The 22,207-nt window shown below is 43.0% G+C and overlaps 1 protein-coding gene across 6 annotated transcripts in view; it reads left to right on the top strand.

Moving 5' to 3' along the window:
- The window catches only part of COL14A1 (collagen type XIV alpha 1 chain), a 225,961-nt gene that overhangs the window by 127,524 nt on the left and 76,230 nt on the right, over positions 1 to 22,207 (top strand). For all 6 annotated transcript variants that reach the window (XM_065903379.1, XM_065903381.1, XM_065903380.1 and 3 more), the window contains exons 25-32: positions 3,233 to 3,289; positions 10,803 to 10,942; positions 12,305 to 12,428; positions 12,636 to 12,779; positions 13,915 to 14,079; positions 14,642 to 14,680; positions 14,818 to 14,956; positions 19,010 to 19,152. In XM_065903379.1, coding sequence (XP_065759451.1) covers positions 3,233 to 3,289; positions 10,803 to 10,942; positions 12,305 to 12,428; positions 12,636 to 12,779; positions 13,915 to 14,079; positions 14,642 to 14,680; positions 14,818 to 14,956; positions 19,010 to 19,152 — 951 coding nt within the window. The remainder of the gene's footprint in view (positions 1 to 3,232; positions 3,290 to 10,802; positions 10,943 to 12,304; positions 12,429 to 12,635; positions 12,780 to 13,914; positions 14,080 to 14,641; positions 14,681 to 14,817; positions 14,957 to 19,009; positions 19,153 to 22,207) is intronic.

Raw genomic sequence — 22,207 nt, 5'->3', positions numbered from 1 at the left:
TTCTCTGAATGTACAAAAAAACCCACTATCAATATATAATCTTCAAACACAGAAAGCCAAAGTGTAGCTAATGGAATCATCTACTTTCCAACACGAGGACTTTATTTCAGAACACTGAAATAGTCAACATTTTACATCACATGTGTATTTTTGAGGTATTATTTGCATTCCATAAAATTCACCCATTTTAAGTGTACAACTCGATGATTTCTGGTACATTTCAAGAGTTGTGCAGCCATCACTGCAGTTCAGCGTCAGGACACTCCCATCCACCTGGAGATCATTCAGGCTCATTCGCAGCGAGTCCTCTTCCCTACTGTCAGCTCCAGGCAGTCTACTTTCTTTTCTTATACATTTGTCTTTTCTAGACATTTCGTATAAATGGAAGTATGTAACAGGTAGTCTTTTGTGTCCGATATCTTTCACTTAGCGTATGTTTTTGAGGTTTATCCACGTTGGAGAATGTGGCAGTCATTTCTTGCATTTTATTGCTCATTAGAATTTGTTTTTTGGGTAGAGGATTATATAGTTTTGAAATTATTAGGGGCCCGTTAGGGCTTGAGATTTAAAGTCTAAAAAGCTTGATTGGGGTCCTTTTTCCATTGTTGCCTTGGGCAGTTTAACGTCTCTGAGCTGCTGTTTGCTTATCAATAAAATTAAATACTGTCTCTTTTAGCTTAGTTTGGTGATGATAAAGATCCACTGGAAAGACCCTGCTGAGGACTTTGCAACTGCATTTTATTTTATTGAACAAATATTTTTGGTATCATTCTTACATTTTCCCTTTAAGTAAAAAATTTTTAGGCCGCACCGTGCGGCGTGCAGGACCTGAGCTCCCCAGCAAGGGGTGAACTTGCGCCCCTGCAGTGGGAGTTGGGGTCTTAACTCTGGGCCATCAGGGAAGTCCCTCTTGCTGTCTTCCTGAAAGTCAGAAAGAAGCGGGCAGTCATGGGGTTAGAGCTACCATCAGGCATGTTTTCTCTGGGCCATTTTTTTTTTTTTTTTAAGTTTTAAAGTATTCTAGAAAATTTGAAAGCTCTGACAACACAGGGCTCGCACATCCTCATGCAGCTAAACGTAAAGAAACCTAGTCACTGCCGCGTCTTTGGACAGTGTGCATGCTCTGAAGTTTGTTATTCCTGAATGTTGAGGCAGAGTTCTTTGCTCCCATTCATTATGTGCCTGACCTCTAAAAATATTTGAGTTTGGGGCCCCTGGTCAAGTTCAACTTCCCTTAACCTTAACCTCACCACTGTTAACGACCAGCCCAGGATTCATTTGGAAAGCTCAGCTTGATGTAAATATTTTCCTTCTGTGGGGACATCTGTCATTGTAGAGCTTCTCCCCACTGGCTCCAGTTCAACCTCCCAGAGCAAATGCAGATCAAGACTGTTCCCTCTTCTGTGACAGCTTCTCCCAGACTTGAGGACAAGGACCATCTGTGTGTAGAGGATATAAACGCTCTCCCAGTTCATTGTGGTTCTTCTTACCCGAGAGATTCTGGGGCCAGATGTTCTGACCAAACATATTGATCTGGCTGCCACAGGCACTCATTGATTTGGTTCTTGAATTTATTGACTGAACTTGTGATATATCTCAGCTTTTCACATTAAAGAAAATGCACAATTATAAAGACGACCAGCTGCTTCCACAGATTTTAGGGTTTAGAAACATTTTATAGTGCTTTCAAAAACATTTTGCAATCCTAGTTTTATACTAAAATGTCTCAAATGTTTTTACTTGTGAAAATTTTTAGTTGCCAAGAATTGCCTTTAAAAAGTCACAGTGATTTTGTCTGTAATGATGCAGCAGAAGGTGCGAAGTGTGCGGTCACCTTCCTTCGTTGGCCATCCTGCTCTTGTTTTGTTTTCCTTTCATGTTTCGGCCACGCTGTGTGCCGCGTGACGTGGTTTCCTGACCAGGGATCAAACCTGGGCCTCTTCAGTGAGAGCGCCGAATCCTAACCACAGGCCACCAGGGAGCGCCCCCCTTTTCTCATTTTTCTTCCCCCCAAAACTCATTTATACCAGCTTGATCTCTTTCAATAAATTCTGCCTGTTGTATGTAGCTGTGTGTGTGTCAGATATATTACTGTATAGATATATATAGATAAACCTGTATTAATCAGTTAAATAGAATTCTGTTTCACAGATGGGATCATACCGTTGTATTCTGCTTCATTTCATATAATAACTCAAATATTTTTCTATATCAATAATACAGTTACCTCATCCCTTTAAATGCTGAATTGCTTTACTCAAATAATGTTAGTTTATTGGTTCCTGGAATTGGAAAAGACCTTAAAATTCATCTCCTCCAATCCCCCTGCCAGTGAAGGCTCTCCCTTTGCAACGTTCACAGCAAACAGTCTGCCTGAGCTCAAATCCTTTCAACCATTTGGCGCTTACTGTCTCCAGAGGCTAAACATCCCCCTGTGTGAAGGGCTGTGATTAGTTGAGAGTTCTCCCTTGGGTTATACTGGGATAAGAAAAATAATATTGCCAAGTTTTCTTTAGTGTAAAATAAAAATTTAAAAAGAGAATATGCAAAAAAATAATATTGGGATGTTTAATCCACTTAATGATGCCATCACTTGCTGGTACTTTGCATGTGAATTGGTGGGAAAGTCACAGCTCTTATGTGACTATATCCATGGCCTTTAACCAAACCGCACTTCCATGCTTGACACAGTTCTCACCCCTCCTCACCCAGGTTAAGCTGATCAGGACGCACTGCAGCCTCCCAATGTCATGCTATTTGGCTCTCAGACCGTGGCCGAGGGTGAATCAGGCTCTCTTGGGGACCACGTCCTGAGAATTCAGGGTAAAAAGGGAGGAAGTGCTATTGAACATGGATTGATGGTCCATCCTTAGGCAGAATGGAGTTACTTTATGTGTGAAAGCAGCCGGAGACGAATCTGAAATAGGTTGGCAGGGTTCCTGCCTTAAATAAGCATTGAAACCACTTTTAAGTTGACGGTTTGATTGCACTGACTCCCTCTGGGTAAATTGAACTGTGGCAAGTGGCATTTCAAACCTTCAGTCTGAGGTTGGGGAGGTGGTTGGAACCAACTTTCATGGGCTTAGGCTGATTTAGAGTGGGCCCTAAATTCACTCAGTTCTCAGAGAAGACAGCTGTCAGAATCATTGACTCCCCTGGAGAGTTACGACTCCATGACCTCCCTGTCTTCCCAGAGGATACGATTAACTGATGCTTGCTCTCTCCTTTTCAGAATCGCTTCCTACTCAACCACCGACGTTCCCTCCAACAATCCCACCAGCAAAAGAAGGTAAAAATATAATGCGATCATGATGTGATCTTGGGTTTTGGACTTCTGTTGGATTTGTTTGTTTCTTCATTTAAAAACCAAGGTATTAATAAAAGATAGTTTCCCCTTAATACAAGTGCTTTTATCAGACCCTTGGGGGTACAGATCAGCAGTGAGTAGTAAGTAAGACAGAGATCTACTGTGCAGTGCGTGAATGTAGCGACGGTATAGTGCTGTAATTACGTGCTGAGATAGTGGCGCTAAATATTACATCAGCCAAATTACAATATGTAAATGTAAATTAATATGCATTGTATACAGTGTAAATTATATATACAAATGTAAATTAGAAACATAAATCAAATTAATATATTTTGCACTTTAAACTTTTGCAGTGTCATATGTCAAATATACTCAAAAATCATCTAAAAGTAGAATCTGCACAGAGTAGATTTTCAAACAGAATTCTTTCATAGTTGTTTCATTGAAAATACCAGAATGGTACATGTTTGCCAAGGAACAGTGTTTGTGTAGTCTGGGAGTATAGGTTATGGTTGTGTAGTTGTATAGGTTATGGTTGTGTAGTTGTGTAGATTATGGTTGTGTAGTTATGTAGGTTATATATAATTGTGTAGTTGTGTAGGTAATGGTTGTGTAGTTGTGTAGGTTATATATAATTGTGTAGTTGTGTAGGTTATGGTTGTGTGGTTGTGTAGGTTATATATAATGGTGTAGTTGTGTAGGTTATGGTTGTGTAGGTTATGGTTGTGTGGTTGTGTAGGTTATGGTTGTGTAGTTGTGTAGGTTATGGCTGTGTAGTTGTGTAGGTTATATATAATGGTGTAGTTGTGTAGGTTATGATTGTGTCGTTGTGTAGGTTATGGTTGTGTAGTTGTGTAGGTTATGGTTGTGTGGTTGTGTAGGTTATGATTGTGTCGTTGTGTAGGTTATGGTTGTGTAGTTGTGTAGGTTATGGTTGTGTGGTTGTGTAGGTTATGGTTGTGTAGTTGTGTAGGTTATGATTGTGTAGTTGTGTAGGTTATGATTGTGTGGTTGTGTAGGTTATGGTTGTGTAGTTGTGTAGGTTATGGTTGTGTGGTTGTGTAGGTTATGATTGTGTAGTTGTGTAGGTTATGGTTGTGTGGTTGTGTAGGTTATGGTTGTGTGGTTGTGTAGGTTATGGTTGTGTGGTTGTGTAGGTTATGATTGTGTAGTTGTGTAGGTTATGGTTGTGTAGTTGTGTAGGTTATGATTGTGTGGTTGTGTAAGTTATGGTTGTGTAGGTTATATATAATTGTGTAGTTGTGTAGGTTATATATAATTGTGTAGTTGTGTAGGTTATGGTTGTGTGGTTGTGTAGGTTATGGTTGTGTAGTTGTGTAGGTTATGATTGTGTAGTTGTGTAGGTTATGGTTGTGTAGTTGTGTAGGTTATGATTGTGTGGTTGTGTAAGTTATGGTTGTGTAGGTTATATATAATTGTGTAGTTGTGTAGGTTATGGTTGTGTGGTTGTGTAGGTTATGGTTGTGTAGTTGTGTAGGTTATGATTGTGTAGTTGTGTAGGTTATGGTTGTGTAGTTGTGTAGGTTATGATTGTGTGGTTGTGTAAGTTATGGTTGTGTAGGTTATATATAATTGTGTAGTTGTGTAGGTTATGGTTGTGTGGTTGTGTAGGTTATGATTGTGTAGTTGTGTAGGTTATGGTTGTGTAGGTTATGGTTGTGTGGTTGTGTAGGTTATGATTGTGTAGTTGTGTAGGTTATGGTTGTGTAGGTTATGGTTGTGTGGTTGTGTAGGTTATGATTGTGTAGTTGTGTAGGTAATGGTTGTGTAGTTGTGTAGGTTATATATAATTGTGTAGTTGTGTAGGTTATGGTTGTGTAGTTGTGTAGGTTATATATAATTGTGTAGTTGTGTGGGTTATATATAATGGTGTAGTTGTGTAGGTTATGATTGTGTAGTTGTGTAGGTTATATATAATTGTGTAGTTGTGTAGGTTATGGTTGTGTAGTTGTGTAGGTTATGATTGTGTAGTTGTGTAGGTTATGGTTGTGTAGTTGTGTAGGTTATGGTTGTGTAGTTGTGTAGGTTATGGTTGTGTGGTTGTGTAGGTTATGATTGTGTGGTTGTGTAGGTTATGATTGTGTGGTTGTGTAGGTTATGATTGTGTAGTTGTGTAGGTTATATATAATTGTGTAGTTGTGTAGGTTATGGTTGTGTAGTTGTGTAGGTTATGGTTGTGTGGTTGTGTAGGTTATGATTGTGTGGTTGTGTAGGTTATGATTGTGTGGTTGTGTAGGTTATGATTGTGTAGTTGTGTAGGTTATGGTTGTGTAGTTGTGTAGGTTATGGTTGTGTAGTTGTGTAGGTTATGGTTGTGTAGTTGTGTAGGTTATGATTGTGTAGTTGTGTAGGTTATGGTTGTGTAGTTGTGTAGGTTATGATTGTGTAGTTGTGTAGGTTATGATTGTGTGGTTGTGTAGGTTATGATTGTGTGGTTGTGTAGGTTATGATTGTGTGGTTGTGTAGGTTATGATTGTGTAGTTGTGTAGGTTATATATAATTGTGTAGTTGTGTAGGTTATGGTTGTGTAGTTGTGTAGGTTATGATTGTGTAGTTGTGTAGGTTATGGTTGTGTAGTTGTGTAGGTTATGGTTGTGTAGTTGTGTAGGTTATGGTTGTGTGGTTGTGTAGGTTATGATTGTGTGGTTGTGTAGGTTATGATTGTGTGGTTGTGTAGGTTATGATTGTGTGGTTGTGTAGGTTATGATTGTGTAGTTGTGTAGGTTATATATAATTGTGTAGTTGTGTAGGTTATGGTTGTGTAGTTGTGTAGGTTATGATTGTGTAGTTGTGTAGGTTATGGTTGTGTAGTTGTGTAGGTTATGGTTGTGTAGTTGTGTAGGTTATGGTTGTGTGGTTGTGTAGGTTATGATTGTGTAGTTGTGTAGGTTATGGTTGTGTAGTTGTGTAGGTTATGATTGTGTAGTTGTGTAGGTTATGGTTGTGTAGTTGTGTAGGTTATATATAATTGTGTAGTTGTATAGGTTATGGTTGTGTGGTTGTGTAGGTTGTGGTTGTGTAGTTGTGTACGTTCTGACTCTGTGGACAAGGGTCACAGTGTTCCCGCTAACCACAGAAATGCTGCTCCCTGTTGTGTTTTTCTGTCTGCATCACAAAAGTTTGTCTTCACCTCTTACTTGATCAGTTAAGGTAACTTTCTAAAAAACTTCCAAATGTAGTAATGATGGTTATTTTTTTATCCCATTAATGGACATTAATTAACCCTACTATTCATTCTCAAAGCTCCTATGCCAAGTACTTGGGAATACCATAACAATCTATGATTGCTGCTCTCTGCTTATTTTCAGTACTGCAAGAGAAATAGGTGTTTACCTAGGTAATTACCAGCCCAGAAGTGAGTTAGTGTAGGTTATACCACAGTAGCCCAGAACTGAGAATAGTTAACGCAATTTAATTACTTGTGAAGAAGGAGGAGGAATTTGATTTACATTTTCCTGTAATTGAATTCTAATCCCTGGATCGGAAGATTCCCTGGAGAAGGAAATAGCAACCCACTCCAGTATTCTTTCTTGGAAAATCCCATGGTCAGAGGAGACTGGCAGGCTACAGTCCATGGGATTGCAAGAGTCGGACATGGCTTAGCAACTAAACCACCACCACCCATAGTATCGTGGTCTGAAAAGATGCTTGATATGATTTCAATTTTCTCAAATTTACCAAGGTTTGATTTATGACCCAAGACATCATCTATTCTGAAGATATTCCACATGCACTAGAAAGGGGAGTGTATTCTGCTGCTTTTGGGTGGAGTGCCCTGTAAATATCAGTTAAGCCTGTCTGGTTGAATGTATCATTTAAGTTTGTGTTTCCTTATCAACTTTCTGTCTGGATGATCTGCCCATGTGTCAGTGGAGTGTTAAAGTCCCCATGATTACTGTGTTACTGTTGACATCCCGTTTTATGGCTGTTAGTGTTTGCCTTATACGTTGAGGGGCTCCTATGTTGGGTGCACAGATATTTGCAATTGTTATGTCCTCTTCTTGGATAGAGTCTCTGAGCATCACATAGTGCTCTTCCCCATCTCTTGTAACAGTCTTTATTTTAAAGTCTATTTTGTCTGATATGAGTATTGCTGCTCCACCTTCCTTTTGATTTTCATTTACATGGATTGATTTACATTTTGAAGAGTGAGTTTTACAGGTAAATAATGGAGAGATGAACGCTTAACGTCGTGGAGGGATCTAAGCGCATAATGTGTTTGGGGAACCATAAGTACTTTAGCATGACCCATAGAAAAGAGTGAAGGTGGTGTGATGAAATGGTTAGTGTGCCTGAGTAGGGCGGCTGGGCTTTATCCCACGGGACATGGCATTGCATGAGTTCTGTGAGGGGAGGATGACCTGCAGAAATCTATGTTTGAGAAGGATAACCTTGGTGAAATGGATAGGAGGGAGAATAAAGGTGGATCACATAGTTGGAGTGTTGTTTTAGAAGACTTCTTCCATGTACATGCATTTTAACAATTTTATTTATTTATCTGTGCTGGGACTTCACTGCTGTGCCAGCTTTTCTCTAGTTGTGGGAAGTGGGGTCTACTCTCCAGTTGCAGTGGGGGGCTTCTCTTGTTGTGGAGCACAGGCTCTGGGCACTTGGGCTTCTGCAGTTGTGGCTCCTGGGGTCCAGAACACAGGCTCAGTTGTGGTGCGTGGGCTTAGTTGCTCCCTGGCCGTGGGCTCTTCCTGGTCCAGGATTGAACGCATGCCTCCTGCATTAGCAGATGGTTTCTTACCACTGAGTCACCAGCGACGCCCTGCCATGCATTTTAGAATAGCTATTACGTACCAGAGTTACAATGAAAAATAATTGTCCTCACCTTACAAATGGTTAGCAGACGTTTGGTTCATGTCAAAAGAGCCATGGTATTTGGTCCTGTCCAAAGTCATTTGGCATGGACCAAATATGCCCATGGACATTTTGGATAGGACCAAATTTCAAGAACCTGTTGGCGTAGACCAAAGGTCTTATTGCTGTTCTGGACAAGGCCAAATATCCTGCAAAGGATAGGAGCATAGTAAGAGAGGTCTGATACTGAAGAGTGTAAGGGTCAAGGAAACAAAGGGTAATAAGAAACTCTACAAAAATAAAACTCAGCATCCTTCCCAGCACACCATGCAAAATCTTCAATGATCAACCTACACTGTGGCATCATTTCCCAGACTGTATTAGTTAACAGCAAAATTGCATAACTTCAGGTTCTCCATACATGCATTATGCTCTCCTGCATCTTTTAATGCTATTTGCTCTACTTGGGATAGTCAAAGCTATGGTTTTTCCAGTAGTCACGTATGGATGTGAGAGCTGGACCATAAAGAAAGCTGAGCACCGCAGAATTGATGTTTTTGGACTGTGGTGTTGGAGAAGACTCTTGAGAGTCCTTTGGACTGCAAGGGGATCCAACCAGTCCATCCTAAAGGAAATCAGTCCTGAATATTCATTGGAAGTACTGATGCTGAAGCTGAAACTCCAATAGTTTGGCCACCTGATGTGAAGAACTGACTCCTTGGCAAAGACCTTGATGCTGGGAAAGACTGAGGGCAGGAGGAGAAGGGGATGACAGAGGATGAGATGGTTGGGTGGCATCACTGACTCGATGGACATGAGTTTGAGTAAACTCCAGGAGTTGGTGATGGACAGGGAGGCCTGGCGTGCTGCGATTCATGGGGTTGCAAAGACTGAGTGACTGAACTTACTGACTGACTACTTGGGATGCCAGACACTTCGTTCTTCCATCTTCATATCTAGCTTTTTCTAGTTTAACTATCTATGGTGGTTTTCACTATTGGAGCTGAAAACAGATCCTAACTGATGAATTTATTTATTAGACAGTTCTGATACAGACATTACAGGATCCCCTGAGATCAGAATATTTTTATGTATAGCAGAATATGAGTATCCTTTGGTTAATATTTGTGAATGCTCATGGGAAACACATGATTTGGAAGGGTCATGAGACTGAGGATTGATAATGTAGCAACATTGTTCTTGGATTAGTAGTTTTCATCATGATGGTTTTGGACATTGGGACTTTTGCAACTTGAACACGTTATTCATTTTAGGTTCTATTTGCCCTGAGTATATTTAATTAAAAAGCCTATAAATCTTTATTATTCAGGTGATACTGAGTATTTATAAAACATCCATTTTAATTTTTTAAAGTATTTATAGAACATCCATTTTAATTTTTCTATTTTAGAAGTAGAAAAGAGTACAAAGAAGAAAATTAAAAGCACAATTTTATATCCTGGAGACAGTTCCTTCATGCATTTTGATATATTTTCTTTTTCTTTTGTTTTATTAAGCACAGGTTTCAATTTGAGTATATTTTCAAATAGATTTTGCTCTCATTTTGAAGGTAAAACCTAATCTGGGTTTCATCCTTCTAGCAAACACCAGGTTTTCTTTTACATGCTTATAATGAGCAGATCTTGTGATCCCTTTCAGCTTTAAATTCAAACCGTAAGTATGTAAAATTTTGTAAATCGTGGAGCTCAGGAGAACACCCTCACTAAATCCTTGTGGTCCCTAGAGTGCTGACTCACTTGGAGATGGTTTATTTTACCATTTAAGTTGTAGTTAGCTTTAAGGGACCATAGTTGTAGTTAATAAAATAAATATCAGGCCGTTTTTTTCTCTAAAGAAAAGCAAAAGGTTCATTACCTTGCAGAACATTTGTGTGCCAATGGCCCAAGATTAAAAGATTCAGATTATTAAAGATTAAATTGTTTGTTTCATCATAAAACAGAGTCAACCACCATGATCTGTATTAATCAAGGGGAAGAGAAGCATAGATAATTGGAAACAGGATGCAATACAAGACTTAAAAATGCTTTCGGTGGAATAAGTTTTTGCTAATCTGTTTTTTGCTTGTTTGTTAGGATTGATGTCTGTATTCCTGTTGATGAAAGTTTTCCCGAGCTAGCAGTAGTATACATTTCTTGACATCAGGGGGTGTCCAAAGGGCATAGAATTTTTGAGCAAGGCTGAAATTGAAGTTTGCTTATGGCCTCAGTCCAAACGCTGAGGCATCCCTTCCTCCTGGAAGCTAAATCCTTCTCAGGTATAAGCAGAGGGCAGGGTGCAGAGTGAGAGCTTGGGTTTCCCTCGAATCTGTCGGCACTGGGGTGTTCGCTGGTGCCTCTGTCACTAAATCAGTTTAGTTCCACATTTTTCCATTCTCTCATTTCTGTTCTTTGAGGCTGAAATTGGTGTTTTTCTTTTTCTCTTTAATTCTGCGTGTTTGATAGAAGCTTTCTTAGTCATGACCAGGATACTTGACTATAGGAGAACAGTGATGGTCAGAAAACCTAGTGAGGAAGAGTTTGGAGTAGGGTGTGTGCCATTCCTTCTGGAAGGCGCTCTACTTACCAGAGGGAAACCATTACCTGCTTTGTCGGTTTGATGACGACTGTTTTCCTCTTTTCTCTGATTCACGTTCTTGCTTGGTCTCCAGTGTGTAAAGCTGCCAAAGCTGACCTGGTGTTTATGGTGGATGGGTCCTGGAGTATTGGTGATGAAAACTTCAATAAGATCATCAACTTCCTATACAGCACTGTCGGAGCCCTGGGCAAGATCGGTGCAGATGGAACTCAAGTAAGGCTGACGGATCGATCATTAATGCATTCTATGCGCTAAATAATTATTCCAGGCTATTGTTATGGCTACTTGTCGGGGAATGTGGGTAAAGAGCTATACTGATTTGACCCAACTCTAAATGAGAGAGTGCACAGGTCCGAGTTTGAAACCCGCTCCCTGGTGCCTGACAGCGCCGGGCAGGGTGCTGTCCTTAAAGCGAGTGAGTCCAGCGAACCGGGACCGTGAGGACGGCGGTCAGCACGTGCGTCTCCTGCATGCTGGGGGAGAGGAGGTGCAGATCTCTGTTCAGTATTCTCCTTGCCCTCGAGGACTTTAAAATCTTGAAGGACACAGGTCAACGCCACAAATGAATGTAGAACAAGCAGAACACAGAAGACTAATTTATTCATTCTCAAACATTTGTTGAGGGCTTATTTGGTTAGTACTGTCGTCATGGGTATTTCATGGAGCTCACATCCTTAACGGCGGGGAGCGGAGGAGGGTGAGATCCAGACACAAATCGGCAAGCACACACATTCACAAGGTCGGGACACGCACTTGTGAACTGAGCTTTACATTTACTGGTTTGTTTTAAATTGAGAGATCGACAAAGGCTTCTTTGAGGAGCTAGCTTCCAAACTGAGGTGTGCGCATCTGATCCCTTTTCCCGACCCAGGGGTCAAACCCGGGTCTCCCCCACTGCAGGCAGATTCTTTATCGTCTGAGCTACCAGTGAAGCCCAGGCACGCTGGAGTGGGTTGCCATGCCCACCTCCAGGGGATCTTCCCGAACCAGGGATCGAACTCGCGTCTCTTACATCTCCTGCATTGACAGGGAGATTCTTTATCACTAGCGCCACCTGGGAAGCATTTATATCATAGTGAGTAGGAACAGATTTTGAAGTCGAATTACCTGACTTCCACTGTTGGTTCTACCAGGGACCACTCTCGTAATCTTGGATAAGTTACTTGACTTTTCCTCAGTGTCCTGGTCTGTAAAAAGGTGGAATAGTAGTAATTATTTCATAAGCTTGTTTCATTAAAAAATCCTTGTTAAAGAATCCAACTTCGATTCTGTGAACTTTGTCAAGGTAGAAGACCTAGGCTGCCATTTTTCCACCTGTCAAATGAGATGGCAAAAGGCCTTCATGCTTTAGGGAGAGATTTTTAATCTACTTCCTGAAAGCACTTAGAGAAAAAAAAGCTTGTTAATGTATCATCAGATTTGGTATGTAGCTTGTGTGAAATTTTAAACCAAGGAAATTGTGGACTGGGTTAAAGAAGAAATTAAAACTATAATTATAATCCTGTTATAGTGTATGCTGTCTGGCCCAGGGGAAGGCTGCAATATACATAAAAGTAAACACACCTCTCTCTTCAGGTTGCCATGGTTCAGTTCACTGATGACCCCAGGACGGAATTTAATCTAAACTCTTACAAAACCAAAGAGACTCTTCTTGATGCAATTAAGCATATCTCATACAAAGGGGGAAATACAAAAACAGGTAAGACCCCCAAAAGCCCAGCTAAAACCCGAAGTAATTAATTATTGCTGATTATTTAAATGACTTTTTTTGAAGCATACTCATATAGGTTTTTGTTTTTTTTTTAAGACTTTTCATTGATGAAAGACCTTTGTTCCTTCTGTTCTATCTCCAGCGACACAGAAGTGGAAGGGAATGAAACTGAACTGTTGCCTTCCTTTGTTTCAGGAAAAGCAATTAAGCATGTCCGAGATAGCTTGTTTACTGCAGAGTCAGGGACCAGAAGAGGCATCCCGAAGGTCATCGTGGTTATAACTGATGGAAGATCACAAGACGATGTGAACAAAATCTCCAGAGAGATGCAATCAGACGGTAAGTTTTGCAGAGTTAAGTAACAGTAGCTACCAAGGTTTCCTTGGTGGCGGAGTGGTAAAGCATCTGCGTGCCCATCCAAAGATCTGGGTTCAACCCCTGGGGTGGGAAGTTCCCCTGGAGAAGGAAATGGCAAACTACGTCAGTGTTCCTTGCCTGGGACATCTGGACTGAGGAGCCTGGCGGGCTGCAGTCCATGGGGTCGCGAAAGCGTCGACACAGCTTAGGACTCAACAACAACAGCAGTGGCACCGATAGTATTGTTAGCCTTGCTGTTTTCTGAACGCACATTTGTAGGCTACATCAGCCTGACTACGTGTTTCTGAATCTGGACAATGTGATTTTAAAAATATTTTCCAAGTTACAAATCTGTTATCTTGCTGTATTTTCTCTAATACGTTTGTTACATACAGGATGCTCTATTATGAGAAACTCCATCAATTAAGTGCAGTCCAGGACTTTACTGGCAGACTAGTGGTTAAGGCTCTATGCTTCCCCTGCAGGGAACACAGGTTCCATTCTGGCCACAGAGCATGGCCCAAAAAAAGAAAAAAGAAAGAAAATTCAGTGCCATACTATTAAAAGAACCAGGGGAGGGAACCCGGTCACAGAAACTGTTCAGCCTCAGCTTTCTCTTCTGTCAAATGGAGAACACAAAATGTGAGGATTACACTGTATAAACCGATATGGCACAGACTAGCCTGATACGAATCTGTCGATCATTGAACTGTGACCTACCTCAGGCTTCTAAGCCTGTTAATGTCTCAGTTTCTACTTCTGAAAAAAAAATTGAGATAAAGATTCTGTTTCAACTGCACTTTATCCCGTAAATACAAAAATCATTATTAATAATATGCAAACATAGAGATGTTACTCAAATAGCAACTATTTTGTCTCAAGCACTGGCTCTCTTAAGCCTCTCTAAAATGGAAAAGCTCTTTGGGGAATGATGGGTTAATCAGCGTATGGTGAATTATGTGCATGCAGATTTCTGATGAACTGTGAAGGGTGAATTATCGACCCCCACTGGGCCTCCTAAATAAACATATTTTAAACATGCAGAAGTGTCTTGCATTCCATTATTTGTTTTTGGTGCAGTTTATCCTCATCAGAATCTGTTTCCCTTTCCCCACAGGCTACAGCATTTTTGCAGTCGGCGTGGCCGATGCGGATTACTCGGAGTTGGTTAGCATTGGCAGTAAGCCCAGTGCCCGGCACGTCTTCTTTGTGGATGACTTCGATGCCTTTAAGAAAATTGAAGATGAGCTGATTACTTTTGTCTGCGAAACCGCATCAGCAAGTTAGTTTTTTGGAATTTGCCCCTTACATTGCTTAAAGGCTGAGATATTTATCCTGGTTAAATGATGAGTCCCATTCTGATCTGAAGTGAAAATGTTATGTAGACATAGTTTCGTGGTTGAGAGCATTTGGAAGTGAACCTCCACTCTCCCAGGTTCAGAATTTAGGTTGATAAAGACTTTCTCTGAAGAGATGAGAATCTGTATTTGAAAGAAACTCTCTTAAACATCTGTGGCAGACAGTTTTCAAAAATGTGTTAAGTCTGCTCATCAGGGTATCACACTGGGAGGGAGACTCTTCCCAATACGCGCTCTCAGGTGGCCACCGTCGATTTTAACAGACCCTTGAGAGGAGAAGGAAGCTGGGGCTTGGGTTTTAACAGGAGAAGTGAGAGCGTTCCAGTCTTCAGGAATCCACAAAAAGCCGTAGCCACATCTGGTTTGGATTCCTTCTACACTTGACTTCCATAAAGATTATGTTAGCTTCCTGTTTTCAGGACAAGGGAAGAATATGTTTGGAAAATATCTAAATTAGGGTTTTATCTTCTTTGTTTTGTCTTCCAGCCTGCCCACTGGTGCATAAGGATGGCATTGATCTTGCAGGTATGCAGTATCAGGAATTTTCCAATACAAAGTATATTAATTAACTCCCTTTTGGGGTCCAGATTTTTTAAATCCTTAATAGACTAACTGTGAAATTTAAAATCCTAATGTGCCTATTTATTCTCTCTCTCTTTAAGGATTTAAGATGATGGAAATGTTTGGTTTGGTTGAAAAGGAGTTTTCATCAGTGGAAGGGGTCTCTATGGAGCCTGGTACCTTCAATGTGTATCCTTGTTATCAACTTCATAAAGATGCCCTGGTTTCCCAGCCAACCAAGTATGTTTCCATTGCAAGATACTAAAGCCAATTATTGTTTATTATATCTCAGTGTGTAAATGATATCAACTTGAAATCATAATTTCAATGATAATTCCCAGCAGGATTTTCCATGATGGATAGAGCAGATGATGTTTAGATTTCTTTAAAAACATCAGACTCAAAAAAAAAAAAAAACCAGACTCACGTATAAGGCTGGTTGAACTTTCCTATCTGTTGACCTGAGAAAAATATAGATAGTTAATACTTGCATAGCACTGCCATGTACCAGGCGTCTAAATGCTTATGTACAGTAACTCCCTCACACCTCCCAACACCTCTATGAGGTAGAGTCATGCGTTATCTTGATTTGACAAGTAGTGAAACTAAAGCACAAAGACACTAAACGACCTGAGTGAGATCGTGTAGTCTGTTGAGGATCATGCCGGGATTTGTACCTGGCAATCAGGCCCTGGAACCCACAACCTGAACCATTTTACTTACTCTAGAGGCATGAGTTCAGAGGGGTTTTATCCTTGAAAAGTCACAAAAGCCACTCTGTATAGTTGATGTAAAAGTCACATTATCTAGTCATTGCACAGTCTGTGATGAACAGAGGGATTCCTATGGTCATTTTCAGCAGTTCTGCAAACTCCAGACGTACTTGAGTTTCAGTTCAGTTCAGTCGCTCAGTCATGTCTGACTCTTTGCGATCCCGTGAACCGCAGCACGCCCGGCCTCCCTGCCCATCACCAACTCCCGGAGTTTACTCAAACTCATGTCCATTGAGTTAGTGATGCCATCCAGCCATCTCATCCTCTGTCGTCCCCTTCGCCTCCTGCTTTATGTCTTTCCCAGCATCAGGATCTTTTCCAATGACTCAGTTCTTCGCATCAGCTGGATAAATTATTGGAGTTTCAGCTTCAGCATCAGTCCTTCCAATGAACACCCAGGACTGATCTCCTTTAGGATGGACTGGTTGGATTTCCTTGCAGTCCAAGGGACTCTCAAGAGTCTTCTCCAACGCCACAGTTCAAAAGCATCAATTCTTTGGTGCTCAATTTTTTTTTTCAATTTTTTTTATAGTCTGACTTTCCCATTCAAAGTAGGAATTCCTGGTTTAAGGGGTCATCTCTCAAGACATCATCTGCTTCTTTACATTTCAAATCAATATTTGTTTTTGTCTCAAAATACCTTCAGTGTTTTAATATGAAACATTTTTCATGTCCATATTTTGATATTTTGATATAGTGTGCATGTGAAGTGAAGTCGCTCAGTCGTGTCTGACTCTTTGTGACCCCATGAACTGTAGCCCACCAGGCTCCTCTGTTCATGGGATTCTCCAGGCAAGAATACTGGAGTGGGTTGCCATTTCTTTCTCCAGGGGATCTTCCCAACCCAGGGATCAAACCCAGGTCTCCCACATTGCAGGCAGACGCTTTAACCTCTGAGCCACTAGGAAAGCCCTATAGTGTGCATATAGGTATGCAAAAGTTGGGGGAGATGAGATTCAAGAATTAAATCCATCGGTCCAATTTATAGACCAGTTGCTTTTCTAGCTTCTTCCATAATATTCTTTGTTGAATTTGGGCCTATTGCAGTACTATATATGGTTTCAGATAAATCTAACATCTAAACATTACCTTTCAGCAGATTTTATTTTTTACATTGTCTAGGGATGAATATTAAATAGGTATTTGAAAATCATTCCTGGAGGCCTGGCCCAAAATGAGAATTTCCAGAGGGAAACTCGTCTACTGCTCTGCTAGACTGTTCATTCAGTCGGCAGTGTCCCGTCCTCCGCCTTGCTAGGTCCAGCCCTGGGTTCCCAGCTCCCACCTCACTCCGTCTGTCTCCAGCATTCGACAGAGCTGAGCTCAGCCTCCTCCTGGACTTCCTGCCCTCCTTGAGCTTCTGTTTACTTTACAGACTGTCCGTCTCCAGTGCTGGCTCCTGTTCCCTCTCCACCTCTTGATGCCGGGGGGACCAGGACTTGTGTATGACCTGCTTGTTTTTTCTGTCTATCCCTATTTCCTAGCGATCTTTTCAGTACCATAGTGTTGAACCCTGAGTACATGCCAAGGACTCCTAAATTTGTATTTACAAATTGCCCTCCAATTTTTTTGGCGACACTGTGCAGTATGTGGGATCTCAGTTCCCTGACCAGGTATCGAACCCACACCCGCTGCAGTGGAAGCTCGGAATCTTAACCACCATGCCACCGGGGAAGTCCCTACTTCCCCAGATTTAGACCTATATATTCAATTGCTTCCCAGGTGGTGTTAGTGGTAAAGAACCTGCCTGCCAGTGCAGGAGACCTAAGAGATGTGGGTTCGATCCCTGGGTTTAGAAGATCCCCTGGAGGTGGACATGGCAGCCCACTCCAGTGTTCTTGCCTGGAGAGTCCCATGGACAGGGGAGCCTGGTGGGCTACAGTCCATGGGGTGGCAAAGGGTCAGACATGACTAAAGTGAGTTAGCATGCTTGCAGTTGCTTACTAGGCAACATCCCTGCTCCTCTCTCCAGAGCCAGCCTCACCTACAACCTTTTCTGTCTCAACGACGACTACACCTAACGAGTTTCTTAGGCAAAGAAGCCAGACTCCTCCCCTGCTCTTAGGCCTCACATCCGTCCACCAAGCCGTCCTCTTGTGCATTGGTCCTCCGCGCCTGCATCGTCACCGCCCTGATACGAGCCACCATCACCGGCTCTTCCCTCCGTCATCACTGCGGCCTCCTGTCTTCCCCCTGCTTCCGCCTTCCTAGAGTCTTCTCCAAACAGCAGTCGGGGTGATGGTTTGTAAATGTTCACATCAGATCACGTCACTCCAGAATCTGCCAGCGAGTCCCCACTCCCCTTGGAGTAAAAGTCAGAGCTCCGGATGGCCAAAGGGCCCTACACTATCTGGATCGCCGTGACCTCTTTGACTTCACCTCTTGTCTCTTGTTCCATTCTCAAGAACTACCAAACACATCCCACTTTAGTATCTGTGCGCTGGCCGGATGTCTTCATCTCCCATGAGCTTTCCTTCAGTTGTAAGCTTCTCAGTGAAATTTTGTTGTTTAGTCGCCGTGTCCGACTCGGCGGCAGGTTTGGTGAGGCTGGCTGACTCGCACACAGGCGCTCTGAGAAGGGCGCGTCTCCTTTGGAGTCAGAGGCTCTGGCCCCTCTCTCCGCTCAGAGACCAGTCCTTGAAAAGAGGCGCCATGAGAAGTCGGCATGGCCTTGAGAGAGGCGTCTCTCATCCGTGAAGAGACTCCTGAGAGAGCCGGTGTCAGAACAGTCTGGACACAGCACTCACGCCCAGAAGCAGGAGCGATGTGGACAGCGCTGGATGTGGCGGATCGAGATGGTGCCTCGGCGCGCAGCAGACGGGAATGCTCCCAGCTGCAGCGCGTGGCGGAAAGGGGCAGGGGCTCAAGTTTCGTAAAAAGACCGTGTGTCATTGCTGAGTCGCGTCCGACTCTGCGACCCTGTGGGCTGCAGCCCGCCAGGCTCCTCTGTCCATGGGGTTCTCCAGGCAGGAACCCTGGAGGGGGTTGCCATGCCCTCCTCCAGGGGATCTTCCTAACCTAGGGACTGAACCCGGTCTCCCGAATTGCAGGTGGATTCTTTACTGTCTGAGACACCAGGAAAGCCCCCTAACCCCCCCCAAAAAAAAACACTGTAGATAAACATTATTTATAGTACTACAACTTGAAATTACTTGTTTAATAAGAAGTGACTGGTCAGATAAATTATGGAATAGCCAAACCAGCGAAGGTTGTGCATATATTAACTATCATGCTCTTTAAAATATTTAAGGAAATATGGAATGTGTAGTAAATGATGCTAAGAAAAGAAAGGGGCAAAATTATATAAACTGGACAAATACTTACAGACATTCTTTAAAGATTGGAGGGAACTGCATGACCCCAAAAGAAGGATCCCTTTTGAGTGGGGTTAATGGTGATGTTTATTTCCTTCCTTTCTGTTTCTTCACTTCTAGTGAAAGCGTATTTGCTTTTATAATAATATAAATATCTTCTTGAGGAGTGATACAATAAAATATGCTGTTTTCTTTCCGTTTTTCAGATACTTGCATCCGGACGGATTGCCCTCTGACTATACGATCAGTGTTCTATTCCGGATTCTTCCTGACACTCCGGAGGAGCCCTTTGCTCTTTGGGAGATTTTAAATAAAAATTCTGACCCATTGGTTGGAGTCATTTTAGATAGTAAGTATATTTATTTGTAAAACGTTTGCACACATGTATGAGTAATGTACGTCGTGTGTCATCTTGCCAGTTTAGTGTGTATTATGGAGTAACTCACTCATTTTAAACCGTTGGTAAATACTAATAATGAACTATTTTGACAGTTGAGTCATTCATTTGTGTACTCAGGCTTTCAACAAATATTCACTGAGATCCTACTGTGTGCCGACACCAGGTTCTGGGATTCAGAAGCGAGGCGAAGAGAGACACGTCCTGCGATGGGGAGACTGTAGGGAGGGCCTGGCTGCTGCCAGGAGGATCAGTGGAGGGCTGGGGTCAGAGGCCACTTCTTCTATGAGGAAATGATAAATGTTGGATGCTTCCTTTGGGTTCCTCGACCCAATTCCAGCATACGAGCTGGGGCCTGGGGAATGTCGGGAGGCTTCTCACACACCACCAGGCAGTTCTTGGACAGCAGCAGCGTATCTGAGAATTCAGCTTCAGTCAGACACTGTTTTCCCAGAGCTGTTCTTGGACCCACGAGCTGAGGATGGTTCCTACACGATGGCCTTCCTCCCCCTGGTTCAGCTGTTGGTGGCAGACTCAGTCCGTTCCTGCAGGCTCAGTCTGTCCCTGCAGGCTCGGTCCGTCACTGTAGGCTCGGTCTGTCACTGGAGGCTTGGTCCGTCACTGCAGGCTCGGTCCGTCACTGCAGGCTCAGCCCGTCACTGCAGGCTTGGTCCGTCACTGCAGGTTCAGCCTGTCACTGCAGGCTCGGCCTGTCCCTGCAGGCTCGGTCCGTCACTGCAGGCTCGGTCCGTTCCTGGAGGCCCGGTCCGTTCCTGGAGGCCCGGTCCGTCAGTGGCTCCTCTGGAGGTGCCGACAACCACCTCCAGCCCAGGATGCCACTTGTACGTCCAGGTTGTTTTCTCTCCTTGTGACCCACAGTCTGTAAAACAGAGGGTGCCACAGATTCCTCCTCAGGTTTTAATAATTTGCTAAAGTGGCTCACAGAACTCAGAGAAGCATTTTACCTACAGCACTGGGTTACCAAAGAAGGGGAAAAGAAAGTCAAAGCGAAGTCACTCAGTCGTGTCCGACTCTTTGTGACCCCGTGGACTGTAGCCTCTGAGGTTCCTCCATCCATGGAATTTTCCAGGCAGGCGTACTGGGGTGGGTTGCCATTTCCTTCTCCGTTTTACCTGCAGCGCTAGGTTACCAAAGGTTACCAGCGCTTAATAAAAAGCTGTAACTCGGGAACGATGGGGGAGAAGCCGGAGCAAGGCCGGGGAGGGGCGGGGGGTTTCCAGGTCCAGCCTGCCCCACGCTCCCAGCGCCTCCTGTGGTCGCCAGCCCGAACCTCTCCGGGCCCCATCCTTCTGGGTTTTTGTGGAGGCTTCATCACACAGGAAAGATTGGTTAAGTCACTGGCCATCGGCAGTTGAACTCCGTCTCCAACGCCTCTCCCCTCCGTGGAAGTTGAGCTGGGAGCCCGGGGTTTGGACTGAGAGTTCTAACCCTCCGCACAGGGTGGGTTTTCCGGGCAACCAGCCCGCGTGCGTAGGTGACCTGAGGGCTTTCCAGAAGGGCCTTATTACCATAACAAAGGCGCACGTACTGCTCTCACAGGAAATTCCAAGGGCTTCAGGAACTGTGAGCTGGGCCCGTAGACAAAGACCTGGTATATGTGAGAAATGTTTTGGTCATCCGAGTAGCAAGTATTTCTTTCTTTTAAGTCACAGTGTTGCGGTGCCTCTCTCCTGTCAGAGGAACAAATGTCAGGTTGGCAAGCAGTGTGTTTGGGGAAGCATTCTGGGATGGAGATATACATTTGAAAATGGTATTGATGGGTGTGAGAAATTTAAGTCCCAATCCTGGATCAGATCATCATAAGAGGAGTCTAGAAAGGAGAGAGAATAGTTGTGAAGAATGAGAAATTCCATTGTTGGGAAGTTGGAAAGTTGAGGCGGAAACGATGAAGGAAACTTCTTAGCCTGTGTTCTTGGAAGTCGCAAATGATGATCGCTTAAGAGAATTCTCAAGTTCTGGGTTGATGTCCCTCAGTTTTCTACATATATTTTTAGTGTAAGATTCCGGTCAAGCTGGGATCCAAAATTTGGTGGCTGTTATTAGGTACTGACTCAAACATTTGGTTAAGGAAAGTATTTTAGTCTTATTTCCAAGCAGTGTTTGTTAAAACACTTTTTAGTTCATGGAAATAAGTCAACAGCTAAACATTGGAACCATTTTGCTTTGATACGGAAACTGAGGGAAAGCTGTAAATTAGAAAGGTGTAAGCTGCTAACTATACACAACCAGGACTTGGAAACAAAGAAGTCTGTTGAAGCGATTAATACTTGCTTCTTTTGGAAACCAAATGAAAAATTAAATTGTAACCTGGGACTGAATCGTGAGAAAAATATTCTGTTTTTTTTTTTTTTTTTTGTAATAAAATGTTCCTTGTAACGTGAAGTACTCAAGAGTAGAAGGTCTTTGTTTATTTGTTTGTTCATAATGTTCATAATAAAAGACACACTGGATTATGACTTTTGGAGAGGTGTAAGTTACACGTCCTGAGAGAACTGGTTGCTTCAGTGGTTAAATAAGGCAGAGTCTGGTTTTTATTTCTTAACATTTTGTTACCAAATTAAGTCCGATGAACCCTGCTCGGGCCTAGCCCAGTCCAGACTGTCTGCCCCAGTCGGGGGAGGGTTCCTTTTCCATTCAGGCTTAAGTGGGCAAATGGGGAACCCAAGCTGCAGTTAACACAGCATGGAGAAGCAGGAACTGAGTTCGCGGATCAGCTTCTCACCGCGCTGGGCAGAGAGGTCTAGAAAGTAAAAGACAAAGAGAAGTGAGGCTGATGCTCGGGAGGCGGGGAAGGGGCAGGGCTTAGTTGCTCAGTCGAGTCCCACTCTCCGCGACCCCGTGGACTGCAGCCGGCCGGGCTCCTCCATCCATGGGACTCTCCAGGGAAGAGTGCTGGCGTGGGTTGTCGTGCCCTCCTCCAGCTGCTGGGGAAGGGGCAGGACTTTTTCCAAGGCAGTGGTCCTCAATGGCTGGCAGTTAGTAAGAG

This window comes from Muntiacus reevesi, chromosome 12, assembly GCF_963930625.1.
Source record: "Muntiacus reevesi chromosome 12, mMunRee1.1, whole genome shotgun sequence".
Taxonomy (NCBI): Eukaryota; Metazoa; Chordata; class Mammalia; order Artiodactyla; family Cervidae; genus Muntiacus; species Muntiacus reevesi.
Note: the sequence above shows the minus strand (reverse complement) of the source record. Positions and strands in the feature narration are given on the sequence as shown.